General features: G+C 62.4%; 4 protein-coding genes and 2 non-coding genes across 9 annotated transcripts in view; 4 read left to right on the forward strand and 2 right to left on the reverse strand.

Annotated features, from left to right (window-relative positions):
- PWWP3A (PWWP domain containing 3A, DNA repair factor) overlaps positions 1 to 5,371 on the forward strand; it is a 15,463-nt gene extending 10,092 nt beyond the window's left edge. For both annotated transcript variants that reach the window (XM_029917448.1, XM_029917449.1), the window contains 5 exons: positions 902 to 977; positions 1,281 to 1,331; positions 1,848 to 2,284; positions 3,577 to 3,665; positions 5,086 to 5,371. In XM_029917448.1, the coding sequence (XP_029773308.1) occupies positions 902 to 977; positions 1,281 to 1,331; positions 1,848 to 2,284; positions 3,577 to 3,665; positions 5,086 to 5,140 (708 nt within the window). In that variant the 3' untranslated portion in view covers positions 5,141 to 5,371. The remainder of the gene's footprint in view (positions 1 to 901; positions 978 to 1,280; positions 1,332 to 1,847; positions 2,285 to 3,576; positions 3,666 to 5,085) is intronic.
- A 2,113-nt stretch (positions 5,372 to 7,484) lies between these two features.
- Positions 7,485 to 7,557, reverse strand: TRNAF-GAA. Its single transcript has one exon. It is a non-coding gene; the product is annotated as a tRNA-Phe (tRNA).
- A 130-nt stretch (positions 7,558 to 7,687) lies between these two features.
- TRNAN-GUU lies at positions 7,688 to 7,761 on the forward strand. Its single transcript has one exon. It is a non-coding gene; the product is annotated as a tRNA-Asn (tRNA).
- A 165-nt stretch (positions 7,762 to 7,926) lies between these two features.
- On the forward strand, positions 7,927 to 13,877 carry NDUFS7 (NADH:ubiquinone oxidoreductase core subunit S7). Its single transcript, XM_029916685.1, has 8 exons — positions 7,927 to 8,028; positions 9,039 to 9,072; positions 9,869 to 9,937; positions 10,316 to 10,433; positions 11,370 to 11,549; positions 11,624 to 11,670; positions 12,225 to 12,313; positions 13,713 to 13,877. Exons 1-8 carry the CDS (start codon positions 8,013 to 8,015, stop codon positions 13,808 to 13,810), a joined length of 651 nt encoding a protein of 216 aa, XP_029772545.1. The 5' UTR covers positions 7,927 to 8,012; the 3' UTR covers positions 13,811 to 13,877.
- A 385-nt stretch (positions 13,878 to 14,262) lies between these two features.
- On the reverse strand, positions 14,263 to 17,350 carry GAMT (guanidinoacetate N-methyltransferase). Its single transcript, XM_029916684.1, has 6 exons — positions 17,108 to 17,350; positions 15,985 to 16,130; positions 15,733 to 15,796; positions 15,403 to 15,470; positions 15,161 to 15,271; positions 14,263 to 14,638 (listed from the first exon to the last, which is right to left on the reverse strand). The coding sequence occupies exons 1-6, from the start codon at positions 17,286 to 17,288 to the stop codon at positions 14,498 to 14,500; spliced, it is 711 nt and encodes a 236-aa protein (XP_029772544.1). The 5' UTR covers positions 17,289 to 17,350; the 3' UTR covers positions 14,263 to 14,497.
- A 1,017-nt stretch (positions 17,351 to 18,367) lies between these two features.
- DAZAP1 (DAZ associated protein 1) overlaps positions 18,368 to 23,074 on the forward strand; it is a 30,985-nt gene continuing 26,278 nt past the window's right edge. For all 3 annotated transcript variants that reach the window (XM_029916680.1, XM_029916681.1, XM_029916682.1), the window contains exon 1: positions 18,368 to 18,489. In XM_029916680.1, coding sequence (XP_029772540.1) covers positions 18,383 to 18,489 — 107 coding nt within the window. In that variant the 5' untranslated portion in view covers positions 18,368 to 18,382. The remainder of the gene's footprint in view (positions 18,490 to 23,074) is intronic.

Raw genomic sequence — 23,074 nt, forward strand, 5'->3', positions numbered from 1 at the left:
GGGGCTCTAACGGGGCTCTAGCCCTGCTCCCCGAAGCACGAGCCCACGAGCATGTGGAGCCTGACCCCACAGCCCCGTCAGGGCTGCAGACAGCTTTCCGGGAGCGGGGGGCAGGTCTCGAGGTCCGTGTGCTCTGACCACGTGAAGAGTTGTGTTTTGTGACAAGGACGGCACGTGGCCTTGCGCACTCCAGACACTGGGGTGACGCCTGTCCTTGTCTTCCTGCTCCCTGAGAAAAGTTAGGCTGGCCTGTGAGGGGCGTGGGGGGCCCAGAGGCCCTTCCGGCAGGAGGCGTGCTCCTCCGGGAGCGGCCGTGTGCACTTTCGGGCCCGTGACAGCCGCGGCGTTGCCCTGTGCTTCCCGAGTGGGGGGGCCACACGGCCCGCCGTCCCTGCTGCCAGTCAGCAAGCCCGGCCAAGCCCCGAGCCCCACCCCGTCCCACGGGAGGAAGCCAGGCGGAGGTGGCGGGTCCCCGTCCGGCTCCGAGGTCCTGGTTTGAAGGTGGGCCCCCCACTGGTGGCCAAGTGTCCTCCCAGGGCAGCACGTCTCCTGACCATCCCGGCACTGTTCCCAGCAGAGGACACAGAGTCCCCCAGAAGGGTTTACGTTGTACGACTTCCAAGTCTTGTCTGTGGGAGGGCAACCTCGGCCACACGCGGGGGCAAAGTTTGCCTTCTTCCCGTAGAGTCACCGGCTCTCCAGCCCCAAAGCGCTCAGTTCACACGTGACCCCTTTCTGAGCGGTTCTGGCCCCTGACCTAGGTGTCCGTGTGCATGCCGCCCCCGCCCCCCGCCAGGCCTGGGTCTGCAGAACAGACACCGGAGCCAGGCGCGCGCGGCCACGGCGGGGGGAGCCCCTGCGGCCCCCTGCTGACGTCTCCGTCCGGACCGTGTCATTGCAGAACGAAGCCAAGGAGGACTTCGACCAGGCCATCGGCTGGTGCGTCTCCCTGATCACAGACTACAGGGTCCGGCTCGGTACGTGGGCCCCCTCTCCCTCAGACAGGGAGACTGTGTAGCGGCCGTGGTGTCTTGTCCCCGACACGGGCAGCAGGGCAGACACCCGGAGGTGGAGAGCTGGTTTCCGTCTGCCCCAGTCCTGCTGGTGGGAGTCTAGACGGTAGCCCTTCTGGGCCCCCCTGGGCCACGAGGCATCCTGACGGCCACGTGTGCGTCCCTGTCAGCTGTCTCTGGAGGCGGTCTGGGCGGTGCTGACACGGGGTGGGCAGCATTTCCAGAGCCTCCCCTGGCGGTGACCGGGCCCCCCCACCTCCTCTGCAGGCTGCGGCTCTTTCGCCGGCTCTTTCCTGGAGTATTACGCGGCCGACATAAGTAAGTGCGCCGGCTCGTCCGCAGGGGGAGGGGTAGCCGTCTTCTGTGTCTGAGGCGCGGGGGGGGCGGTGCTGTCCGGAGGGAGGCCCTGCCGTATCCCGAGCCTGAGCCTAGATTTCCAGGGCAAGCCCTGCCCGTTTTCCTGCCCCCTGGGCACTGGGCCTCTCCTCTGAAATGTGGCCGGTGGCACTTTGTGCCTGCCTTCCCTGCTGCCCGGTCTGGTTAACCAGCGGTTAGGCTGCACCCCGTTGTCTCCGGTTGTTAGGGTCTGTGCTTCCTTGGGGCGCCCGGGGGCTCCACTCATTTGGGCCACACGTGGATTGGGCTGAGCTGGGGAGAGATGTGGGGTCCCATCAGAGGAGGTGGCTTTGCGCATGTTGCCTTGGGCCCGCCCCAGTGTCCCGGGCGGCTGGCGCCTCTCCCCCCGCAGCCGGGCACACAGGTAGTGACGGGGTGGCAGGGAGTCCTCCCAGCCAGGCCGGCGGCCCGGCCCCAGGACACGTCGGTGCTCCACAGGTTACCCCGTCCGCAAGTCCATCCAGCAGGATGTGTTGGGGACCAGGTTTCCCCAGCTAAGCAAGGGGGACCCCGAGGAGCCGATGACGGGGAGCCCCCAGGGAAGGAGGCAGCCTTGCAGGAAAGTCCTCCCCGACCGCTCGCGGGCTGCCCGGGACCGGGCCAACCAGAAGCTGGTGGAGTACATCGTGAAGACGCGGGGCGCCGAGGGCCACCTACGGGCCATCCTGAGGAACAGGAAGCCGTCGCGGTGGCTGAAGACGTTCCTCCACTCGGGCCAGTACATGACCTGCGTCGAGACGTACCTGGAGGACGAGGAGCAGCTGGACCTGGTGGTGAAGTACCTGCAGGGCGTCTACCAGGAGACGGGCAGCAGGGCGCTGGCGCGGGTCAACGGCGACAGGATCCGCTTCATCCTGGATGTCCTTCTGCCTGAAGTGAGTGGCCGCCGGGCACAGGTGGGGGGGGGGGTTGCCACGGGGCTGGGGCGGGCGCCAGAAATCTGCGGGGCGGGGGGCATTGCAGCGTGGAGCCTGCTCCGCGGGCGGTGGGACAGTGTGACCGGGTCTCAGCGGTTAAGCTTTGTGGCCGGGGATGGGGGAGCCGAGGGCTTTGTCCGCGTGTGCCGGCGACAAGGCGCGTGGGTGCGGGACCCTCCCAGACGGAAGCTGCCCGCGGAGCGGGGTTCTCGTCCTGGACCGGCAGCCACGGCTCGCTGGGCAGGAGCGCACGAGACCCCTCCGGTGTCTTTAAGGTCACGGCTGTGTGAAAAATGACCCAACTCGAAAAATCTGTGACTTTATTCAAACTGGAAGCTTCCACACGTGCACCCAAGCGAAGCGGCCTGTGTGCCCAGCCCGCCGTGGGAACAGTGGCCTCGCTCCTTCCAGATGATTACGGGGGGGGGGATCCCCAGGTCTTGATTCTGAAGTACTTCTGTGTGCATCTCTCAAACGGGGTGGTTCTGCCCCAGGGACACTGTGGTTCCCCCCACCCGAGGGGGCTCCTGCCACCGAGCAGGTGGGGCCTGGGATGCCGCTGAGCCCCCACAGTGCCCGGGACACTCCCTCTCCCGAGTAGCCTGCCCCGCCGCCAGCAGTGCCCGTGTGAAGAGGGGGCGTATAAAGATATTTTAAATGTTTGCTTTGGCAGAGTGTAAGTGGGGGGTGGGGACAGAGCGTGGGGGACAGAAGATCCATGTTGGGGTCTGTGCTGACAGCACCGAGCCCGACGTGGAGCTTGACATCATGAACCGTGAGATCGTGGTCTGAGCCGGTCATAGCCCAACCGCCTGAGCCCCCGCAGCGCCCCGAACGACTGCATTTTCACGGAGTGTGTGCCCCACAGCGGGCTGCACCCGGGAGCTGGAGGTGCCGAGCCGCAGGCGCCTCGGACTGTGCCTGCCGGGCGCCCGGCACAGACGCTTCGGCAACACGTTCTGCCCACCGAGAGTCCGTTACGCCGCCTGGCGAAACGACATCGCGGCTCTCCCACTGTGGCCCGGGTGGCTGACGGACTGGGAAGCACGCCGGCGGCTTTGGGTCCCGCCTTCCGCCCCCACTGCTGGTGACGCGAGCTCGTCTCCCTCATGTCCCCGAGGTGGTGTTGCTGACGTCATTCGGGGACATCCTCACAAGCAGAGACTTCTCAGATTCCGTGCGCATTTGTGGGGCTTGTCCGAGGTTGGCGCGGGCCCCCCCGCGGCTGAGCACGCCCCACCCTCTTGCAGGCCATCATCTGTGCGATCGCTGCGGTGGACGCTGTGGATTACGAGACGGCCGAGGCGAAGTACCTCCGGGGACCTTCGCTCAGCTACCGGTAGGCGCCCACCCGGCCGGCGGCAGCGAGTCTGCGAGGGCTGCTGGCAGCCGGTGGCTGTGACCCCGGGCCCTCTTCCTGCCGCGCTGGCCCAGGTGCCCGGTGGGGGAATGGCTCGTGAGCAGTCGAAATGCACGTTAGCACTTGGCCAGGCGTTGCCGGAGGGGGGACCCGGTGAAGCCAGCGGCAGAGCCCCCGTCCCGGGGTCCCGGAGCTGGGTCAGGGCAGGCAGACCCGGGCGCGAGCCCAGGCCTGTGCCACGGTCGTCGGGCTGTCCGCCGGGCCCGCTTCCTAGACGCGTGCCGGCCTCGCTGGGCCTAATCGCATTGTGCAGTTGCTCATGTTTGCGTTTCGAACCTTCTCCCCCTCGCCCCGACGCCGTGGCCGTGGAGAAAACAGCAGGATTCCGTGCTGGCAGTCGCCCTGGCCTGATCCTGGCCAGTCAGAAGACTGCGGTGATCAAGATGTTTCTCTTCCGTCGGCATAGTGCGCCGCCCTTGGGTTTTTGGCCCCCAGAGCCCCTAATCCTGTCTCTGGGCTTGCTGCCAGGCCTTGCTGGGAACAGGCCAGGTCCGCGTGGCAGTGACAGGCTGAAGACTCAACTAGAGTCACCGGCCAGGGTCTCTGTCCAGGGCCAGCCGGGCACACTGCTCCGGGATGCCAGACGGCGAGGACCGTCACCCCCGGAGCGTGCCTCGGGGGTGGGGAGGCCTCCTGTGCCACTGGCCACGGGAGAGCGAGGGGCGGCTGTCCCTTCCCAGCTGTCCCTGTCCCCTCCTGTTCGGCCGGAGCCGTGTGCTCACGTGGTCCTGCGGGCGCTTCTCTGGGCGCCATCTGCGTCTGCAGTTTTTGTCACTGTTGCTGCCGGGACAGGTGTGGCACGCCAGGCCTCAGCTTGTGTCACTCTTTTTACCGGGGAGTCGCTTAACAAGGACAACTGGATAGCTCGCTCTCTGTAAACGGTTTATTTTTTTTTTAATTATAAAACACACAGAACACAAACTTTACCTTCTCTGTTTCCCCACACACAGCTCAGCGGCGTCAGGCACACTCACACTGTCCTGCAGCCGCCCCCACCATCCATCTCCAGAACTTTCCATCTCCCCAAACTGAGACTCTGTCCCCGTGAGACACTGACTCTTTCCTACTCTCTAAGACACAATGAATGACTAGGGCCCTCGGGGGGCTCCTTCGGCTAAGTGTGAGGCTCCAGCGCAGGCCATGATCCACGCTCCTGGGTTCGAGCCCCGCGTCGGGCTCTGTGCTCACAGCTCTTGCCTGGAGCCTGCTTTGGATTCCGGGTCCTCCTCTCTCTCCGCCCCTTCCCTGCTCACACCGTCTCTCAAAAACAAACAAACGCTGAAGAGAGAGAGACGCAATGAGTTACTACAGTGAAGCTGTTTCCTTCTATTTTCTGAAGGGAAAAAGAAATGTTCGACAGCCAGCTCCTGGAGGAGAGAAGTCAGCGCCGCTGACCGGAGGGGTCGGCGCGGCCTGGTCCGCAGGCCGGGCCCGTGTGCACGAGCCTCACCTGTGGCTTCTGTTTCCCGGTCTTTTTCTGGAAGGTATAGTTCCTGAAAGGCTTTTGAAGCGTTGTTTTACTTCATGTTATTGTATTCGTGCCATATCGTTTCGGATGAGGTGCACATTTGTCTCCCTGCGTCCCGAAGCACCGTGTCGGTATTAAAGAGTTTAACAAAGCCCGATGTGAACGTCCGCCTCCAGTCTGTCCCCGAGTGGCCGAGTCCGTGGTGCCGCGCCGGCGTCGTGCGCTGGGGTGGAAGGTCTACGGCGGCCTCTTTCCACTCGGTCCCCGTGTGGGGCGTGCCCGCAGTGCCAGCCCGCCCCCGCGGCGCCCCGTCGCCTGGGTGTCCCTGCGTGGCTGCGTCTGGCCTGGCTCGGGGCACCGTCTCACCCGCCTGCCCCCGCTCCCCGCACCAGCCCATCTGCCCGAGAGCTGCCATGTCCTGCCCGCCACGGCCCAGGCCGTTGTGTCTGCGGCCGTGGGGTCGCGCTGTGGGGGCCGCGGGTGGCGAGCCGGCCGGCTCTGCAGCCCACGGCCTTCGTCTGGACGCCAGGCCCCCCGTGCCTGCCCCAGGCACAGAGAAGGGAGGAGTAGTAGTAGACCCCGTGTAGACCCTGACCTTTAATGACCTTTAGTTTCACCTGGCTGGTCCTCGCGCACAGGACCTGTCTGAGCATTGCTCGAGTGAATTGTTTATTGTAAGCCGACAGAGACTGTGCTGGGGTGCACACAGGGGAGAGGTTCATCCCGAGACCCTGGCCGTGGTTCCTGCCCGGCCGGGACGTGCAGACAGCAGTCCCCCTCCCCCTCCCTGCGGTCACCGCCCCACCGGCGCGCCGCTTCTGGCAGTGGAATGGCCTTGCACACGCCTTGGCACCTCTTCAAGTTTACTGCTTACGTAAGAAACGTTTTAAAGAAGTGATTCTGTGCCAGGGGCGGCAGGGGCGGTGCGGGGGGACACCTGGCTGGCTCAGGGGGGCAGCACTCGTGACCTCAGTGGGTAGGTTAGAGGCCCCCACCGGGCCTACTAGAGGTTGCTTAAAAATGAAATCTTAAAAAAAAGTGGGTTGCTTGGATGGCTCAGTTGGTTAGGCATCTGACCCTTGATTTTGGCTTAGGGCCTGGTCCCAAGCCTCAGTGACTGGGGCCCTGTGTCAGGTCTGAGCTGACAGCACGGAGCCTGCACGGGACTCACTGCCGCCGGCCCCCGCCAGCACACTCTCTGAAAATAAACCTCCCAGAGAACAAAAGTATTTCGGGTACAGGGTGCGAATCTGAACCTCAGGGAAGCCACTGCCCATCCCCCGTCGTCCCTGTCCTACCGTCCTGTCTGGCCAGCCCCATCCCTGACTCACAGCGCCCTGCCTCATGTGCGCTGTCCCCACCCCAGACTCCACCCCCCCCTCTGCTCACCCAGCCCCCCTGCCCCTGTGGGGGCCTCTCCATGGGGCTCCAGGCCTCCCCTCCCTCAACCAGCCTGACTTGCCCTTCGCCGCTCCTGGCTTGGGTACCGTTACCCCGGGACCTCTGGCGGATTGCAAGCCCAAGGACAGCCTGCCCAAGGCTCTGGCGTCTCACGCAGCCGCAGGTCAGATGGCTTCGGGGCTGGGGGCTTGGCTCCAGGGTCGCTGGCTCCCCTGCTCACAGGACAAGGGCCCTCCGGGAAAACAGGAAACTTGAATAAGGCTCAGACTGCAATTAATACCATACCCGCTTTGGTTCAGGAGTTGCGCCAGATGCTAAGGACAGGGGACTTACACGGAAACTCTACTATGTTGGCAACCTTTCTGTGCCTCAGATTACTCTAAAATGCAAAGTTTATTTAAACTTAAAAAGAGAATCAGCTCCACAGGGGGTGGGGGGTGGGAAGGAACCGGGAAGGGCCCTGGAGCTCCCCGTTGGGCCGTGACAGTCCCAGCTGTGCCGGGCATGCGCTTGGGTGCCCAGCCCCAGCAGGGGGCTCCCGACCCGAGGCTAGCCTGCGGCTCACCTGCGCTTGCGGGCGGAAGCCTGAGTCTCCAGGTGTAAAACACTGAAGGATCGTTAAGAATTAAGTGACATGCAAGCGGCAAGTGTTCCTGCAAACTTTTTTTTTTTTTTTTTTTTTTTTTTTGCTGGTTGTGACCGAATGGGCTGGAATTGTGGTCCTGGGGGTGGGGCGGGGGTTGTGAGGGTTCCGTTCGCAGCGTCCCACGCTTGCTGGCCTGGGGTGACATCAGGGTGCGCGATGGCCCGAAGCAGCCGTTCCCCCCCAGCAGAGGGGGCTTCTCTCTTCACAGGGACGCCAAAATGGCTCCCGAAACCCGGGATCGAACCAGGGACCTTTAGATCTTCAGTCTAACGCTCTCCCAACTGAGCTATCTCGGCGGGGCGGCAGGGGCCGCTCTCAGCCCGAGTCCTCCCCGCGCCGGGCCGCCCGCGCGCCGCTTCGGCAGCGGGTTCGCTTCCCGGCCTCGCGCGCCTCATAAAGCCTCGCGGGGCGCCGGGCGGCAGCGCCGTCTCTGTGGCGCAATCGGTTAGCGCGTTCGGCTGTTAACCGAAAGGTTGGTGGTTCGAGCCCACCCAGGGACGCAGTTTTGAACTTTTCTTCCTGCGCTAAGAAGACGGCGAGCAACAGCTCTGCTTTTGACGGGACGCTCCGCCCGCAGCCCTGCGTCAGCCTGTCCTGCGTGGGGCGTCCGGGGGAAGTGCGCGCGGGCGGAACCTTCCGGGCCCGGCTCGTTGCTTCCGCGCCGCGGCCGAGCGGCTTTGGGAGACGGCCCTGGAGACCCGGAGCGCTAAGGCGGACGGACCGCAGGGGTTGTTTGAAGGCCGAGGCCAACATGGCGGCGCTGACGGGTGAGTGGGTCGCGGGGTCGCGGGCTTGCCCCTCCAGGTCCCGGGAGGGGAGCGGCGCGGGACTGCGGTCGCGGTTGGTGAGGGCACAGGCCCAGCGAGGGGCGGTCCTGCCGGGCGGGGAGCGGTGCCCGGCGCGTCCTGCTGCGGAGACCTCCGTCCCCCGGGTTAGGGATTGAACGCACAGAATAGAATTCAGGATTGCTTAGGAAGGCAGTGACGCGGAGAGACCGTTGTCAGGACCTGTTTTCGAGGTTCGGGTGGTGCGTTCGTGATCCAAGAGCGGAGCGGCGAGACCCAGCGGCACCCGATGGGGAAGGCCGTTTACTGTGCTGTGAGCGTGTCCAGAGCCCGTAGTTTCCAACCGAGGAAACCGAGGCACAGAGAGGCGGCCCGCTGGGGAGCCGCAGCCTGGGCAGTAGCTAGCTCCTCATGCCCCCAGCCCACGGCCCGGAGCCTCGCTGGTGTCTGTGGGTCTGTCTGCTGGTGCACACTTGTCGTGCACCAAGTCACAGGAGCCCAGGAGCCCCAGGGAGGCCCTAGCGGCTTGGGAGGGACAGGCACCACATAGCACCTGGACATGCCACTGGGTGACAGGGTCTGGAGAGTGGGGGGCTGGTGTAGACCTGAAGCCTGCCCCATGGGGACCGCTGGCGCAGTGCAGTGTGGGGCAGGGCTCTCGGGGCTGTGGGAACCGCAAGCGCAGAGGCCCTGAGGCAGAAGCGACCCTGACGTGCTTGAGGGAAGGGAGGGTGGCCCGGCTGTGGTCGGCTTTTCTTTCAGGGTCTGGGGTATTAAGCAGGGCATTGGCACTGCGTGGCTCATGTTCTGAAAGACCTCTCTTTACCAAGCGTTTGTTAAGTGGAATTTAGATAGACACCGGTGAGAGGAAGGATGGAGGCCTGGTGGGCAAACTTCCAGAGGCCGGGCTGGCAGGCCAGTCTAGGTCCTGGGTTCATCGCCTGTGTTGCTGCCTACGGCTCACTGCCTCCACCTCACGGTTCTCTCCGCAGCTCCCGGCCTGCTGCACCCGCTCCTGGCTCTGCGGTGAGTGCCTGTGTGTCCCCCACCTCTGGGCCTTGACAGGGAGGGCACATTGGGGCTGGGGGGGGCGGGGGGGTGTGGATCAGAGCGCAGCAGAGCTCGGGCTGGGGGGGCCCGGCCGCTGAAGGTCACACGGTGAGTCAGGCAGCACCGGGGCTGACGGTGTCCTGTGGCAGGTGGGGTCCGGGCCCCTTAGCGGGGACAGGCCGGGTGGCAGCAGAGCCTTTGCTCAGACCCGCGTCTGCCCCGCCGGTCCCCTTGCCACTCACTTGCTGCTGTTGCAGGAAGGCTCAGCTCACAGCCTCCAGCAGGCATTAGGACACGGGCCCTCCTGGGGGACAAAGCCCGGAAGTCAGGCTTCCAGGGACATGGCAGATCTAAGGAGAGGCTCCTCTTAATAGATGGGAGATGGGAGGCTTTGAGGAGCACATGGATTTGGGCTGAGTTTGTCCTGTTTCATTAAGGACTTTTTCTAGGGATTAAATACATACTCAGGTAAAATTAAGGGGAGAATGAGAGAATTATAAAATAAGAACTAGACGCTTTCTAGCCCAGTGTTAGACTTTTTCCACAAAGGGCCAGGTTGTCCCCGTGGAGACCAGTCAGTTCTGCCTTTGTGAAAAGGCCTATGAAAAGGCAGAAAGGGGTGGATGTGGTTGCATGTCAATAAAACTTTATTTACATAAAGAGGCAGAGGGCCAGATTTGGCCCCCGGGTGAAGTGTCCCCCTCAGGGTAGTCCCTGTGACAGCGTCTTGGGCACCCGGGTTCCTCTTCACCTGCACCCTGTCTCCCTGCAGCTCCGGCGTGGGTGCGGCTCTGCAGATCCGAAGTGTCCATTTGGCAGTGGCCGCTGCCAGCCCCAGCAGGTGAGGCCAGCATTCCTGGGTGCTGGCACACACCCTAGAGCCTCTCGGCACCGCAGCTGCCCGTGGCGACTCCAGGGCCCTCCCCCCTCCCAGGAGGTGGTGCAGCTCAGTCCCTGTCCTCAGGGCACATCTGATAGTGTGTCCGAGAACCCCTGTGTTCCAGTTGGGGAGACAGAGCTCCCAGAGGGACAGGCTGGCTGGGGCCACAGCGTGGCTGGCCGGGTGTCTTTCCTTTGTCCAGCGGGCACGTCCTGCCCCCCGCCTGGGCCCAGCTTGGGGCTGCCCCCTGAGAGGCTGGAGTCTGGGCTGGAGGCTGTCGGGATGCCTGCCTGCCTAACGACCTCCCCCCCGCACCCCCACTGTGTGTTCTGTGCCCAGCACCCAGCCGGCTGTGTCCAAGGCTGGAGCCGTGGTCCCCAAACCCAGCGCACTTCCCAGCAGCCGGGGCGAGTATGTGGTGGCCAAGCTGGACGACCTCGTGAACTGGGCCCGCCGGGTGAGCCCCTGCCCCTCCTCGGTCCCTCGGGCCTCCTGCTGCTCGCTCGCCTGGCCCCGCCGCCCTCTCGGTGCCCCTGCCCTGCTTCCTGGTCCCTCCCTTGGCCCCCAGGGAAGGTGACCTGCCTGCCTTCCTTAATTCTTCTCTTTCTGTTCATTCCTCTCTTTTTTTCCTTTAAAGTTTATTTATTTTGAGAGAGAAGGAGGGAGAGGGAGACTGTGAGTGGAGGAGGGGCAGAGAGCAAGGGAGAGACAGAACCCCAAGCAGGATATGCATTGTCACCCCAGAGCCTGACAAGGGGCTCGAATCCACAAATCGCGAGATCCTGACCTGAGCCGAAGTCGGACGCTTAGCTGACGGAGCCCCCCGGCCCCCATCCTCTTCTCTCTCCTGACGGAGAAGTGACTTTGGTGATGGGGAATGTTGCGCAGGCCGAGAACAGTGCTCCTTCCTGGGAGAAGCCCGAAGACCGTCCCCCACCCCCAGGACTGGCCGCAGAGTAGTCTGCGTTGGGTCCCCTCCCTCGATGGGTGCACGTCTGTGTCTCCTACTGACCACCAGTAGCTCCCCAGGCCATTAGCAGCCACCTGTGGCTTCTGAGCGCAAGCGTCTGTGTGTGACAGGGGGGCTGCGGCACGGAGACACCCACTGCACCGTCCTCAGGGGCGGTGGACCCTGAGACGCTGTCAGGGTTGCCCGCTGTGCAGCCTATGCCCAGTCACCCGTATCAGCACGGAGTGGGCAGCGGGGCCTCTGCCAGGTCCCCGACGGGCAGAGATGGCGGAGGGAGTGCTGGCCCCCCGGGGAGCTGCTTTCCCTCCTGCTGAGCAAACGGGGCCGGTGACCAGCATCCAAGGCCCCGGGGGCAGCGTGGGGGTGGCGTGGATGGGGAGCCAGGCACGGGCGAGCCGAGCTGAGCACCCCGGCCCCCCGCAGAGCTCGCTGTGGCCCATGACCTTCGGGCTGGCCTGCTGCGCCGTGGAGATGATGCACATGGCGGCGCCCCGCTACGACATGGACCGTTTCGGCGTGGTCTTCCGCGCCAGCCCGCGCCAGTCGGACGTCATGATTGTGGCCGGCACACTCACCAACAAGATGGCCCCGGCCCTGCGCAAGGTAGGCCCGGCCCCGCCGCCCGCCCGCTGCTGCCACCGGCTCGAGCCGCGCCCACACCCCGCCGTCTCTTCCAGGTCTATGACCAGATGCCGGAGCCCCGCTACGTCGTGTCCATGGGCAGGTGAGTGCCACGCGGGCCCTCACACACGCCGCGACCTGCTGGCCCGTGCCCGCCCCCGGCGCCCCTCCCGTCCCCCCAGTCGTTCTGTCGTGTCTCTGCTTGTCCCGCCCCGTGCGCGCTCTGTCCTCGCCTGCCCGCCTCCTCGGACCCGGTTTCGTCGCTCAGCTCTTGGGTTGCGGTGCCGAAAAGTTCACCCTGTTAGCGTGCGCAGTTCCGAGATCTCCTCTAACCCCAGAACGTTCCTTCAGCCCAAAAGGAAACCCTGTCCTCCTCACCAGTCACGCCCCGTCCCCCGCCCCCTCCCCGCGCCCCCTCCCGTCCGGACGGTTCACACATGGGCTCCCACCCCGCGTGGCCTCCCGGGTCCGGCTCCCCCCTGGAGCGTCGGGCGCTCGGGTCCGTCCGCTCCGCCCGGTGCCACCGTCGTGTCTGTGACTTCGCGTCCCGTTGCTGCCTGTTTCCGGCCCCCGTGCGCCCCGAAGGCAGCTCTGAGTTGGGGTGGGGTGTGAGGAGGGCGGCCAGGGTGGCAGCGTGGCCCTCACGTGCCCCTGCAGCTGTGCCAACGGCGGCGGCTACTACCACTACTCGTACTCGGTCGTGCGGGGCTGTGACCGCATCGTGCCCGTGGACATCTACGTCCCAGGTGAGCCCGCCGTCCCCTGCCACTGCGCGGGCTCCCCGCTGTGAGGAGGTCCGGGTGGAGGGTGAGCCCCGGCCTCCTCCCTCAGCCCCTGAGGCGGCGTGGGATTTATCCAGCCGCTGGGCCCCGCTGACGCCCAGCCCGGGCCTGGGGGGGAGGCTCCGCCCGCTTTAAACTGCGTCTCGTGTCCGAAACCAAACAAACCCAGCCGGAAGGGAGGGAGCCGTGTGCACAGCGCGACTCCCTCGGCCCGGATTGCCGGGGCGGCCAGATTCAGGAAGTAAAAATGCAGGCCCCCCCCCAGGATATTTGTCCGGAAAAAACGAATAATAGTTTTTTAAGTGTAAGGATGTCCCTTACGATGTGTGTGGCGCACTGACCCGGGGGAAGCATTAGCACGTCTGTCTCAAGTCCGCGTTGGTTAACCGGGCGTCCCCGTGTTATCTGGCCACGCATGGGCCCCAGGGCGCCCGCCCCAACGGTGGTCAGAGGTCAGGGTCAGTGCTTGGCCTGCAGACGGGCTCTTAGTGCAGGCGCAGAATGCCGGCCCGGTCTCTGTGGCGGGGGGGCACTCAAGGCCGTGACCCCACGTCCCCAGAGAGGCTGCAGTCCCACCTGGCATCTCCCAGGGCAGAGGACCGGGTTTGACGTTAGAGGCAAGTTCACGTGGCGCTCGTTTGTCCCCGGCTCTCTCCTTGCCAGGCCCGCGGAGCCCCTTCGTGGGGGACGGCGCTGGTTTGGTGGGGGGCACGTAGGATCCCCCTCTGGGCCAGGGGCCAGGCCCAGGTGACACGTCTCTCTGCTCCTTCCAGCTGGGCGCTGGGGACAGAGACTGTTGGGGAGCATTTCTCCAGGGCTGCCCCTCAGTCTGTGGACCATGTGGGCCTCCCTGCCCAGCTCCAGCTGCTCGGCCCCTTCAAGGTCCCCCACGCCCCCTCCTTACAAGGGTCCACCGCCAGGCGAGGGTGGCCCAGGGTCAGGAGGCAGGCCACATGTGTCTCCCCAAGCGTCTCCGAGCCGGGTCATGGCGGGTAGTGGGCAGGGCAGCTTGGTTCAGGAGAGGTGGCCTCGGCCTCCCCACTGGCCAGGGTCAGGTGCCACCACCCATCCTGCTGGCTCCTGCACCGTGATGGGCCAGACCCCCGCGCAAGCAGTTCTGGGGTACAGGAGCGGGCTCCCCGTATCACCCTCCCCAGGACTCAGCTCTGCGGCCCCCAGCGGAGCCCTTTGACTTGCATGCTGGCTCAGGCCCCCTCTGCCGGGGGGCGGTGGGGGACAAGGGTCAGTGCCCAGCAGGGAGGACGGGCCGGGGCCCGGAATGCAGTCCCTGGTCCAGGATGAGCGTGGGGCTTTGGCCCCGCCTCCCTGCCACAGGGAAACTGAGGCCCGGCTGCACCCCCAGGCTGCCCGCCCACGGCTGAGGCCCTGCTCTACGGCATCCTGCAGCTGCAGAAGAAGATCAAGCGGGAGAAGAGACTCAAGATCTGGTACCGCCGGTAGTGCCGGCCATGCCCGGCCCCTGCGGTGGCCCTTGGGACAACCAATAAAACCTGCTACACCCACCTCATCGCCCCTCCTCCCTGCGTGACGTGTGTGGGCGGTGGGGCCTGAGTAGGGGGGCACTAAGGCCTGGGGACCCTGCATGTGGCCGGCAGATCCAGGAAGGAGCGGAGTGGATGGGTCTGAGAGCCTGTGTTGGACAGGATGGCACCGGGTGACTGCACGGGCACCGGAGGGTGGGAAAGGACTGGGTGGGACCAGGGGCGCCCCTCTGTGCCCCAGCTGGGGGCTGGAGGGAGGGGCTCAGGAGGTCTGATGGCTACTCCGCCCACCAGCCTGGGCGCCAGGAGGGTCACATGCTGGCCCAGAGACGGGTTCCCAGGGGTCCACATAGCACTGCTCTTCTTTGTTGGTTTGGGGGGGCAGAAGTAAACGAAAGCGCGTGAACAGCGGAGTGCCGATGGGCCGAGCCCTGTGTTAGTGTTTATTTTGCCTTCCGTGCTCCTTAGAGGAAGGTTACAGAAGCCGGCGCTGCGTCCCGCCGAGCGGGGGCTGGGGAGAGGGGCCCAGACTTGAACCCAGGGCCAAGAGAGCCCAGAGGCCGCACTCTGGGCTGTGAAGGCACTGTGTGGGGCACAGGGGTGGCACTGCAGCCCTGCAGCAGTCAAGCCCGGGCCCGGGGCAGGCTCAGCGCTTGGTGACCAGGGGTGTGATCATCCGAGGGAAGGTGTAATAGCGGCACTCGGCCGGCGGGACCAGCTCCATCACCTGCGTGTGGATGTCCTCCCGCCGGAAGCCTGCTTCCAGCAGGCCTGGCACCTGTGTCTCCTGGGGAGGGGCATGCCAGGTCACTTCGAGCCACCAGGCCTACGAGACCCCCACAGTGCCCACTCTTCCTGGAACAGCATTTGGAATTGCCAAGGCCCCCAGGAGGGAGCCAGGAACTGCAGCCCAACTGCTGAGTAACAGAACGAGGAAGTCCCAGTCTGGGGGGCACCTCTAGGGGTCCCAATTCAGGCAGCAGAGACCATGGGCCTAAACCAGTAAAGACATGCTGGCGGGAGGAGGGCAGAGGGAGGGGGAGCCTGGGCAGGAGCCTGCGCTATATCCCTGTATCCAGTGGGCACTGGGGAGCCTGGAAGGTGGTGTGGCTGTGGGGAGATTTCACAAGCTTCTGAGTGGAGCTCACAGTCCACCCAAGAGATTAGCCCCTGAGGCCAAGAACCGCCCTCCCCCCCCCCCCCCCCCCCCCCCCCCCCCCCCCCCCCCGCAAACGTCACAGGCTACCCCAGCTGCTGCCTGGCTTGGGGGCTGGGCAGAGACCCACAGGGAGCGCCCAGGCTGCCGCACCTGGAACATGGTGGTGATGTCTGAGTACTTGGACTTCATCAGCTCCCCCCAGGACGTCAGGTTGCAGTAGGTGAGGATGCCCCCGGGCTTCAGCAGACGAAAGGCGTGGTTCTGGGCGGGGGACAGGATCGGGGGGATCATCCAGGGCGGCCAGAGAAACGGGAGAAGTGCCCTGTGTGCGAATGGCGGACCGCCACCCCAGCTCAGCCCTGGGGGCGGCCATGCCACCCAGCAGGTCCTACCTTGATGAAGTTGAACTGGTGTGTGTGCCAGGTCTCCTCGGACAGGGGGTACGTGTCATATAGGATGCCTGCATAGGAAGTCACATGCTCCGCAGTCAGGGCCAGGTGCAGCCTTGCCAGCAGGGTCTGCACTAGACCCCAGAGGCTCCGCCCAGTGCTCAACATGCTGCCTCCTCTAGGGATGGGGCTCTGCTCAGTTTTCCACATGCCCGCTGAACTTCTGTGCCCCCAAGTGAAACCTTGCCGTGTGTGTCCCTTAGAGGGTCCCTCTGCAAGCCAAGGAGGGGGCTAGTGGTGGAACATGAGGCAGAAACCCCCCAGCCCCCTCACCGTCAAAGTGGCCATCCGGCAGCGTAGGGGCCACCTCCTCCCACAGGCCCTTCAAGGGAACCACCTGGGGGCAGGGAGAAAGAACAAGATCGAGGGTCACAGGGGTGCAAGATCTTCCCACCTGCTGCAAGGGAGGGGGCCCCAAGGAGCTCCCCAGGGAGGCGACCACTTCCTCCACCTCTGTGCTGCCCGGGCCCCCAGCCCCTCCCAGGGCAGTGCTGGGGGGGGGGGCGAGCAGGCAGAGGCGGGCACCTTGTGTGGCTGCCGCTGGGCCCAGTCCTGGAGGCGCTGGAAGACGCCATCATTGCATTCGATGATCCAGTGCTCGTCGATGGGGGCCTCCTGCACCCTGGAGGCTGCGATGGCCATGCCGAAGCCCACCTCCAGGACCCGGCCCCCTGGGCAAAGATCCCATATCACATGCCAGGCTGGGGCTGGGCTGGCAGCTGTCTGGAGGAGGGGGCCCAAGGCCAGGGTCTTTGCAGAGAGAAACGTTTGCCACAAGGACAGGAGGGCACAAGGGGGGGCAGAGGCGGGGGGGAGACAGAACACACTAGCCTCGAGAGAGAACGGCGTGGGCTCTGGCCAGAGGCCAGAGAGGCTGGCAGGCCAGGGAGGCGTGGGCAGTGGGTTTTAGGCCCGGTCTCAGTGGGGAGGTCAGAGCCTGGACTTTGATGCCTGGTGGTGCTTATCTCTTGACTTGCTTACTTTTCTCTCAGCACCACCCCCCCCCCCCCCCCCCCCCCCCCCCCCGCCCCGGCCCATGAAGTTTCTGCAAGAGAAGGGGGGTGGGTTTGAGGCCTCAGGCCTGCGACAGTTGGGGAGGAGGTGGTCCCTGTAGGGCCAAAGACAGGCGATTGAAACACCCCAACCACACAGGGACACTGGTTGTCCCCCACCTGGCCCCGGGGGACCTGGGGGGCCCTTGGTAGCCCTTGGGCTCTGAACGGAGGCACAGAGCCACCCGACAGCTGTCTCCCAGCCTCGGCTCTCCCAGAGCTATTCGTGGCCAGGGCGGGGCTTCTGGGGACTCCTGGGCAGGACGTTCCCCAAGAGTGCTGGGCAGCCTCCACGTCCCTGACCTCGTGGGGGGAGAGCGGCTGAGCGCCACCTGAGGTCGTCGTGGGGGGTGGGGACCCATTTCCTCGCCCCAGCCCTTCCATCTGGAAGTTCCCGGTACGTCGGAGGCACCTTCTGTGCGCAAGCCCGTGCCTGCACCACCCTCTTGTTTCCCTGTTGCTCCCCGCTAGCTCATTTTACAGGCGGGAAAATAGATACGGAGAGGCTCCACTCTGCTGCACAGCGGCCGGAGAACGGGCTGGACCCCGGATCTGAGCGACCTGCGGCCTCAGTTTACACCTGGGTGCCCGACTACCTTTGGAGGAGGCGGCGGCCGCCAGCGAGTGCATGTAGGGGGTCTCCCAGCGCTCCATCACCGGCTTGCCAAGGATCTGCAGGTGCATGTCCGCCGCGTCGTAGGCCGCGGGCGCCGTCTGCCACGCGGGGCTGCAGTTCTCGCCGGGGGCGAAGATGGGGGCCGCCGCGGGGGCGCTCATGCTGCGCGGCTGGACGAGCGCCTGGCCGGGACTCGCGACGCGTGGGCCTGATCCCTGCGAGGCCTTCTGGGGCGGGGGCGGGGCGGGGCCGCAGGCCAGAGGGGCGGGGGCGGGGCAGGGGGCGGGGCCGGCAGCCGATTGCAATAGTGTCTAATGGGCCTCTAGCGGCCACTGGGCGAAAGGCGCCCTGTGCATCCTATGTAAACAGATGGTACTGGCTAAATGTCACCCAGTGTTGTTTTCTTTTTTTTTTGAGAGGTAGGGAGGGGGAGAGGGGGAGAGAGAGAGAGAGAGAGAGAGAGAGAGAGAGAGAGAACGCCAGAGAGGGGTAGAGAGGCAGAGGGACAGAGAGAATGGTGACATAGGATCCCCCAACTCATGACCTGACCTGAAAAAGGCTCAGCTGACTGAGCCACCCAGGCACGCCTAAATGTCACCCAGTTTAAAGGATGCCCTGGGATGCCCTGCCTGAGACAGAAGAAGGCAGGCCATTATTGGCTGGCTATTGCTATTGCCATGTAACAAATTACCCCAAACGTAGCCGCTCCAAACAACACTGGTTCCTTATCTCGATTTCTGTGGGTCCTCTGTTTCACGACCTCTCGCATTGCTGCCGGCCAGGTGCCAGCCAGTTCTGGGGGCTCCTCTGAAGGCTCAAGTAGGGAAGGATCCACTTCCAAGCTCACTGACTGGCTGTTGGTTTCATCGGTTCCTTTGGGGCTGTTGGAGGGGGGCCTCAGTTCCTGGCCATGTGTCCCCAACGGACAACATGCTTCATTAGAACCAGCCAGAGAATCTGCAATCTCACAATTGTTTGGAATCTAATCACAGAAGTCATAGCTCTTCACTCTGCCCACGTTCTATCGGTTAGAAGCCAGGCACACAAGGGCAGGGGCCACACAAGGCCATGGATGCTAAGAAGTAGGGATGTTGGGGAGGGAGGTTCTCAGAGGCTTCTGCCTCCACAGACCCTAAGTGACAGCAATGAGAGCCAGTCAGCTTGGAGCCTCCCCTGTGGCTTCAGTGTCCCCAGAGAGGAGGGACCTCCCAGTGGTCACTGAGATCCAACCTGGGCTCCATCCCCAAAAGTGGCCATGGGCCCAGGACGGTCTGCCTGGCAACTTAGCCAAGTGGCTTCTGTTCCGACGTCACCTTCCTCATCTCCCAGATGGGGTGACCGTGCTTGTTCCTTCTCATGTGGGTGAGTGAGTTGACACGTGGTCCCTCCTCGTGTCCATTTTTCATGAGAGACTCTAGGCTGTGCTTTTCCTGCCCGCATTTCATGGTGCACAGTGAATCAGTGGCAGAGGGTCAGAGCAGGGATGTGTCTGACTCCAGGCTCCATGTTAAAAGATTACACATATAAAATGTATTTCTGATTAGAAAGGTGACATGTTTGGTCAAAACACTCAAATGTTACAGAGTTGGGGGAGCCTGGGTGGCTCAGTTGGTTGAGGGTCCGACTTCAGCCCAGGTCATGATCTCAAGGTTCGTGGGTTCGAGCCCCGCGTCGGGCTCTGTGCTGACAGCTCGGAGCCTGGAGCTGCTGCGGATTCTGTGTCTCCCTCTCGCTCTCTGCCCCTCCCCCACTTGCTCTCTGTCTCTCTCTGAAAAACAAATAAACATAAAAACTTTTAAAAAATGTTACAGGGTTGGCATCAGCTTGTAGATCACTCCTTCTGCAGTTTAGAATGGTTTTTACATTTTTAAGTGGTTGGAAAAAAGTCGAAAGACGATTTTACAGCACACAGTAATCATACGACACTCACAGTTTTGTGTGGGTAAATAGCTTCACTGTCGCGCAGCCGGCTCCGCGTGCCCACGTGCCCACAGTGGGACCCTGGTGTCCTCTGGCTCCAGCAGCACAGGTGACTCAGCGCCATGAGGATCTCACAGCCGATGAAATCAAAAGTATTTACTCTTTACTCTGTACGGAAAGTGTCTGCCAGCCCCCTACAGACTGGGCGGTCATGGGAAGGGAAATTCATTTATTTGGCAAATACATAGGGAGCACCTTACTTTGGGGGTCCCATCCTACTCTCCTGGAGCTCACAGCCTATAGTGGGGTGATGAACGTGCAACTCTTAATGTCAGGGTCCTGAGTTTGAGCCTCATGTTAGGCATGGAGCCTACTTAAAAGAAATTAAAAAGTTAAAATAAAAACGAAGTGATATGCGGGGCACCTGGGTGTCTCTAAGCATCTAGGTTCGGCTTAGGTTATGATCTCACAGTTCGTGGGTTCGAGCCCCACGTCGGGCTCTGCTGACAGCTCAGAGCCTGGAGCTGCTTCAGATTCTGTGTTCCTCTCTTGCTCTGCCCCTCCCTTGCTCATGCGAACGCTCCCTCTCTCTCAAGAGTAAGTAAACATTAAAAATTTAAAAAACAAACTAAGCAATATGTGAATGAGATAACAAGCCACGTGGAAGCTACGACAGAACAGCCCCCGTGACCCCTGCCCCGAGCCCCGCTCGCTGCTGGACCAGGCAGGGTCTGTGCTGCTGTGTGTGTGTGTGTGTGTGTGTGTGTGTGTGTGTGTGTGTGGTGTCACATACCAAGTCATACTTTTTAGTTAAAAGAGATCAGGGACACCTGGGTGGCTAAGTTGGTTGGACGACCAACTTCGGCTCAGGTCATGATCTCACGGTTCGTGGGTTCAAGACCCGTGTCAGGCTCTGTGCTGACAGCTCGGAGCCTGGAGCTGCTTCAGATTCTGTGTCTCCTTCTCTCTCTGCCCCTACCCCACTCATGCTCTGTCTCCTCTCTCTCAAAAATAAACATTAAAATCATTTTAAGTTTTTAAAATTGGTTTAGTTTTGAGAGAGAAAAAGAGTGAGCAGGAGAGGGGCAGAGATGGAGGGAGAGAGAGAATCCCAAGCAGGCTCTGCACTGTCAGCATGGAGCCTGATGTGGGGCTCGAACCCACAAACCGTGAGATCATAACCTGAGCCGAAGTCGGATGCTCAGCTGACTGAGTGACCCAGGCGCCCCTAACATTTTTTTAATTAAAAGGGATCAGACAGATATTTGTACATTCGTGTTTGCTGCGCCACTGTTCACAATAGCCCAGAGGTGGAAACAACCCAAATATCCATTGGTGGATGGAGGATATACACAATGTGGTTTGTTCACAGTGGACTGTGATTCAGCCCTTAAACGGAAAGGGGGGGTGCCTGGTTAGCTCAGATTGAGGAGCGTGTGACTCTTGATCTCAGGGTTGTGAGTTCAAGCCCCACGTTGGGTGTAGAGATTACTTAAATAAATAAAACATATAAAATTAAGTAAAATAAAATAAAAAGGAAGGACATCCTCACACCTGCCACCGCGTGGACGGATCCAGAGGACACCGTGCGCAGTGACAGAAGCCAGACACAGAAGGACTTGTCCTGTGTGACCCCACTCACAGGGGGTCTCTAAGGAATCCCGCCCACAGAGACAGAGAGTAGATGGTGGGAGCCCGGGGGTGGGGTGGGGCGTCCATATTTCATGGGGACAGAGTCTCAGTTTGGGGACATGGAAAGTTCTGGACATGGATGTGGGGGGTGGCTGCATGACAGAGTGAGGTTGATACAGCTGGGCTGTGCACTTTAGAAATAGTGACAATGTTAAGGGCACCTGGGTGGCTCAGTCAGTTAGATGTCAGTCTTCAGCTCAAGTCATTATCTCATGGTTTCTAAGTTCGAGCCCCATGTCAGGCTCTGTGCTGACAACTCAGAGCCTGAAGCCTGATTCAGATTCTGTGTCGCGCTCGCTGCCCCTCCCCTGCTCACACTCTCTCAAAAAGAAATAAACATTAAAAAAAAGAAATAGTGACAATGCTAAATGTTATGTTATGTGCATTTTAAAACAATCAAAAAGGGGCCCAAACCATATTTTGTGTATTCAATATGCATATATTCACAGGAGTAAATTCACAAGTGTCCACATACCCATTTTTGTCACAGCATTTGCTATGGGGTGGGAGGGAGGAAATGAGTCAGAAAGGAGGGAAAACAACCCAGCTGGCTAGTTCAGCTTTTTAAAAAGATACAAACTGTCCCAGCAGCAGATACATGGGTCTTATTTTATTCCTGGTTGGTGTCTGTATTTTTAATGATTTTACTGTTACTGTTGTTTTTAATTAGGGTTCCAAACCTAACATGGGGCTGGAACTCACAACCCTGAGTTCAAGGGTCACATGTTCTACCAACCGAGCCAGCTGGGCACCCCAGTGTCTGTATTTTTAACAATATGTACTTTAAAAAGTGTGTGTGCCTTCCTTCATTTGACCGCTTCCCACGTGTTTGATTCGTGGCTTATCCGGACACCAGCAGATGGACGTATGGTTGTTTTGTTTTTGTTTTTTCAAGTTTTCTGATTGTTAAGAGTGCGCTGTGAGCATTTGGGGACATCTCCCTGCACACAGTAGGGCCAGCATTTGGGGAGAAATTCCTCATAGTGGAGTTGTTGAGCTGCCCCCATTGGAAGGACAATGCCACTCTGCCCTTCATGTTTGCTTCCCTATCCCTGTCCCCAGGGCACTCAAGTCCACGTCTTGGGTATGTCCGTCCAGCTCTCCAGGGCTACCAGGCCCTGCCAAGCGCTGCTGATTTCTTTTGACTTGAAAAAAAAAAAAATCAAACCAAACAAAAACCAATGAAACAAACATCCAAAAAGCCTGCATGAGGGCGGATTCCAGGGTAGGGGACACCACGCCTGCCTGCTGCTACCCGGGACCACTCATTTCTCTCCAGCAGGCCTCCCTCTCCCATCTACAAGTGAGGACCGAGTTACTCTCCGCTGGTGACTACTGTAATTGACACTGATGCCCACGTGCTTTGCAAACTATAAAGTGGGCGAGGTGAGGGAGTATTTAAACGTTTTGTTTGGTACTGTTTGCCTGTGACCTAGTTCCTTCACTCCTTCCATTCACTTAATTTTACGACGGCGAATGAGGGAACTCATGGCGGGCGGAGAGCGAGCTGAGTCCCGCGGAACGGGTCACCTAAAGGACCCGGCTGTCCAGAGCGCCCGTGCTCGCGCGCCGGGCGCCCTGCTCCGGGTTGCGGGGCCGTCCTGCGGGGCGCCCACGGGTGTGCCCGGCGTCCACCCGCGGCGTCGTCTGCGGACGGGGCCCGGCGAGGCCGGAATGGGGAAGGTGGGCGCTCCCACCCGCCCCGCGGTCCCACCGAGACACCGCCGCCATCCCCTGCCGAGCGACGAGTTCCGCGGGAGTAGCGGAAGCGCAGGCGTGGGAAGGGGCGCCGCCACCCGGCGTAACCCTGCGCCGGGCGTGGCCTCTGCCCACCGTTGACCGCACGCGCCACTTCCGACCCGAGCTCAAACAAGGAAGCCAAGCCGCGCCTGCGCCCCGCGGTGCCTAGCTCGGAGCGCCCAAGCGCGAACGCGCACGCACGCACCACGTAGCACGCACGCAAGCGGCTCGCCCCGTGCGCCCCCTTCGGCGAGGTGGAGCGACGCCGGCGCGCGGGACTCCATTTCCCAGCGCACGCCGCGGCGACATCGACAGTGCGGGGGGACCAGAGTGGCCTCACGCAAGGCACGCACGCAAGCACGCACGCACTCAAGCGGGCGCACCCCCTGGCCCCGCCCCCGGAGGCCCCGTGCGGGAGCGCGCCCGGGCGTGCGCAGGGCGGCGGCGCGGGCGCGGTGTCGCGCGGTGACCGTTGGCGCTGAGGGGAGGAGGTAGCGCGGCCGCCGCCGTTGCGCAGATCCGGGCCGCGGCTGTGGGGAGGGCGCCGGGGCCGGTGACCTTCCGGAGGCGGGAGCGAGCCAGGGGGCCCGGGACG

Source organism: Suricata suricatta, chromosome 12 (genome assembly GCF_006229205.1).
Source record: "Suricata suricatta isolate VVHF042 chromosome 12, meerkat_22Aug2017_6uvM2_HiC, whole genome shotgun sequence".
In the NCBI taxonomy this organism is placed as follows: Eukaryota; Metazoa; Chordata; class Mammalia; order Carnivora; family Herpestidae; genus Suricata; species Suricata suricatta.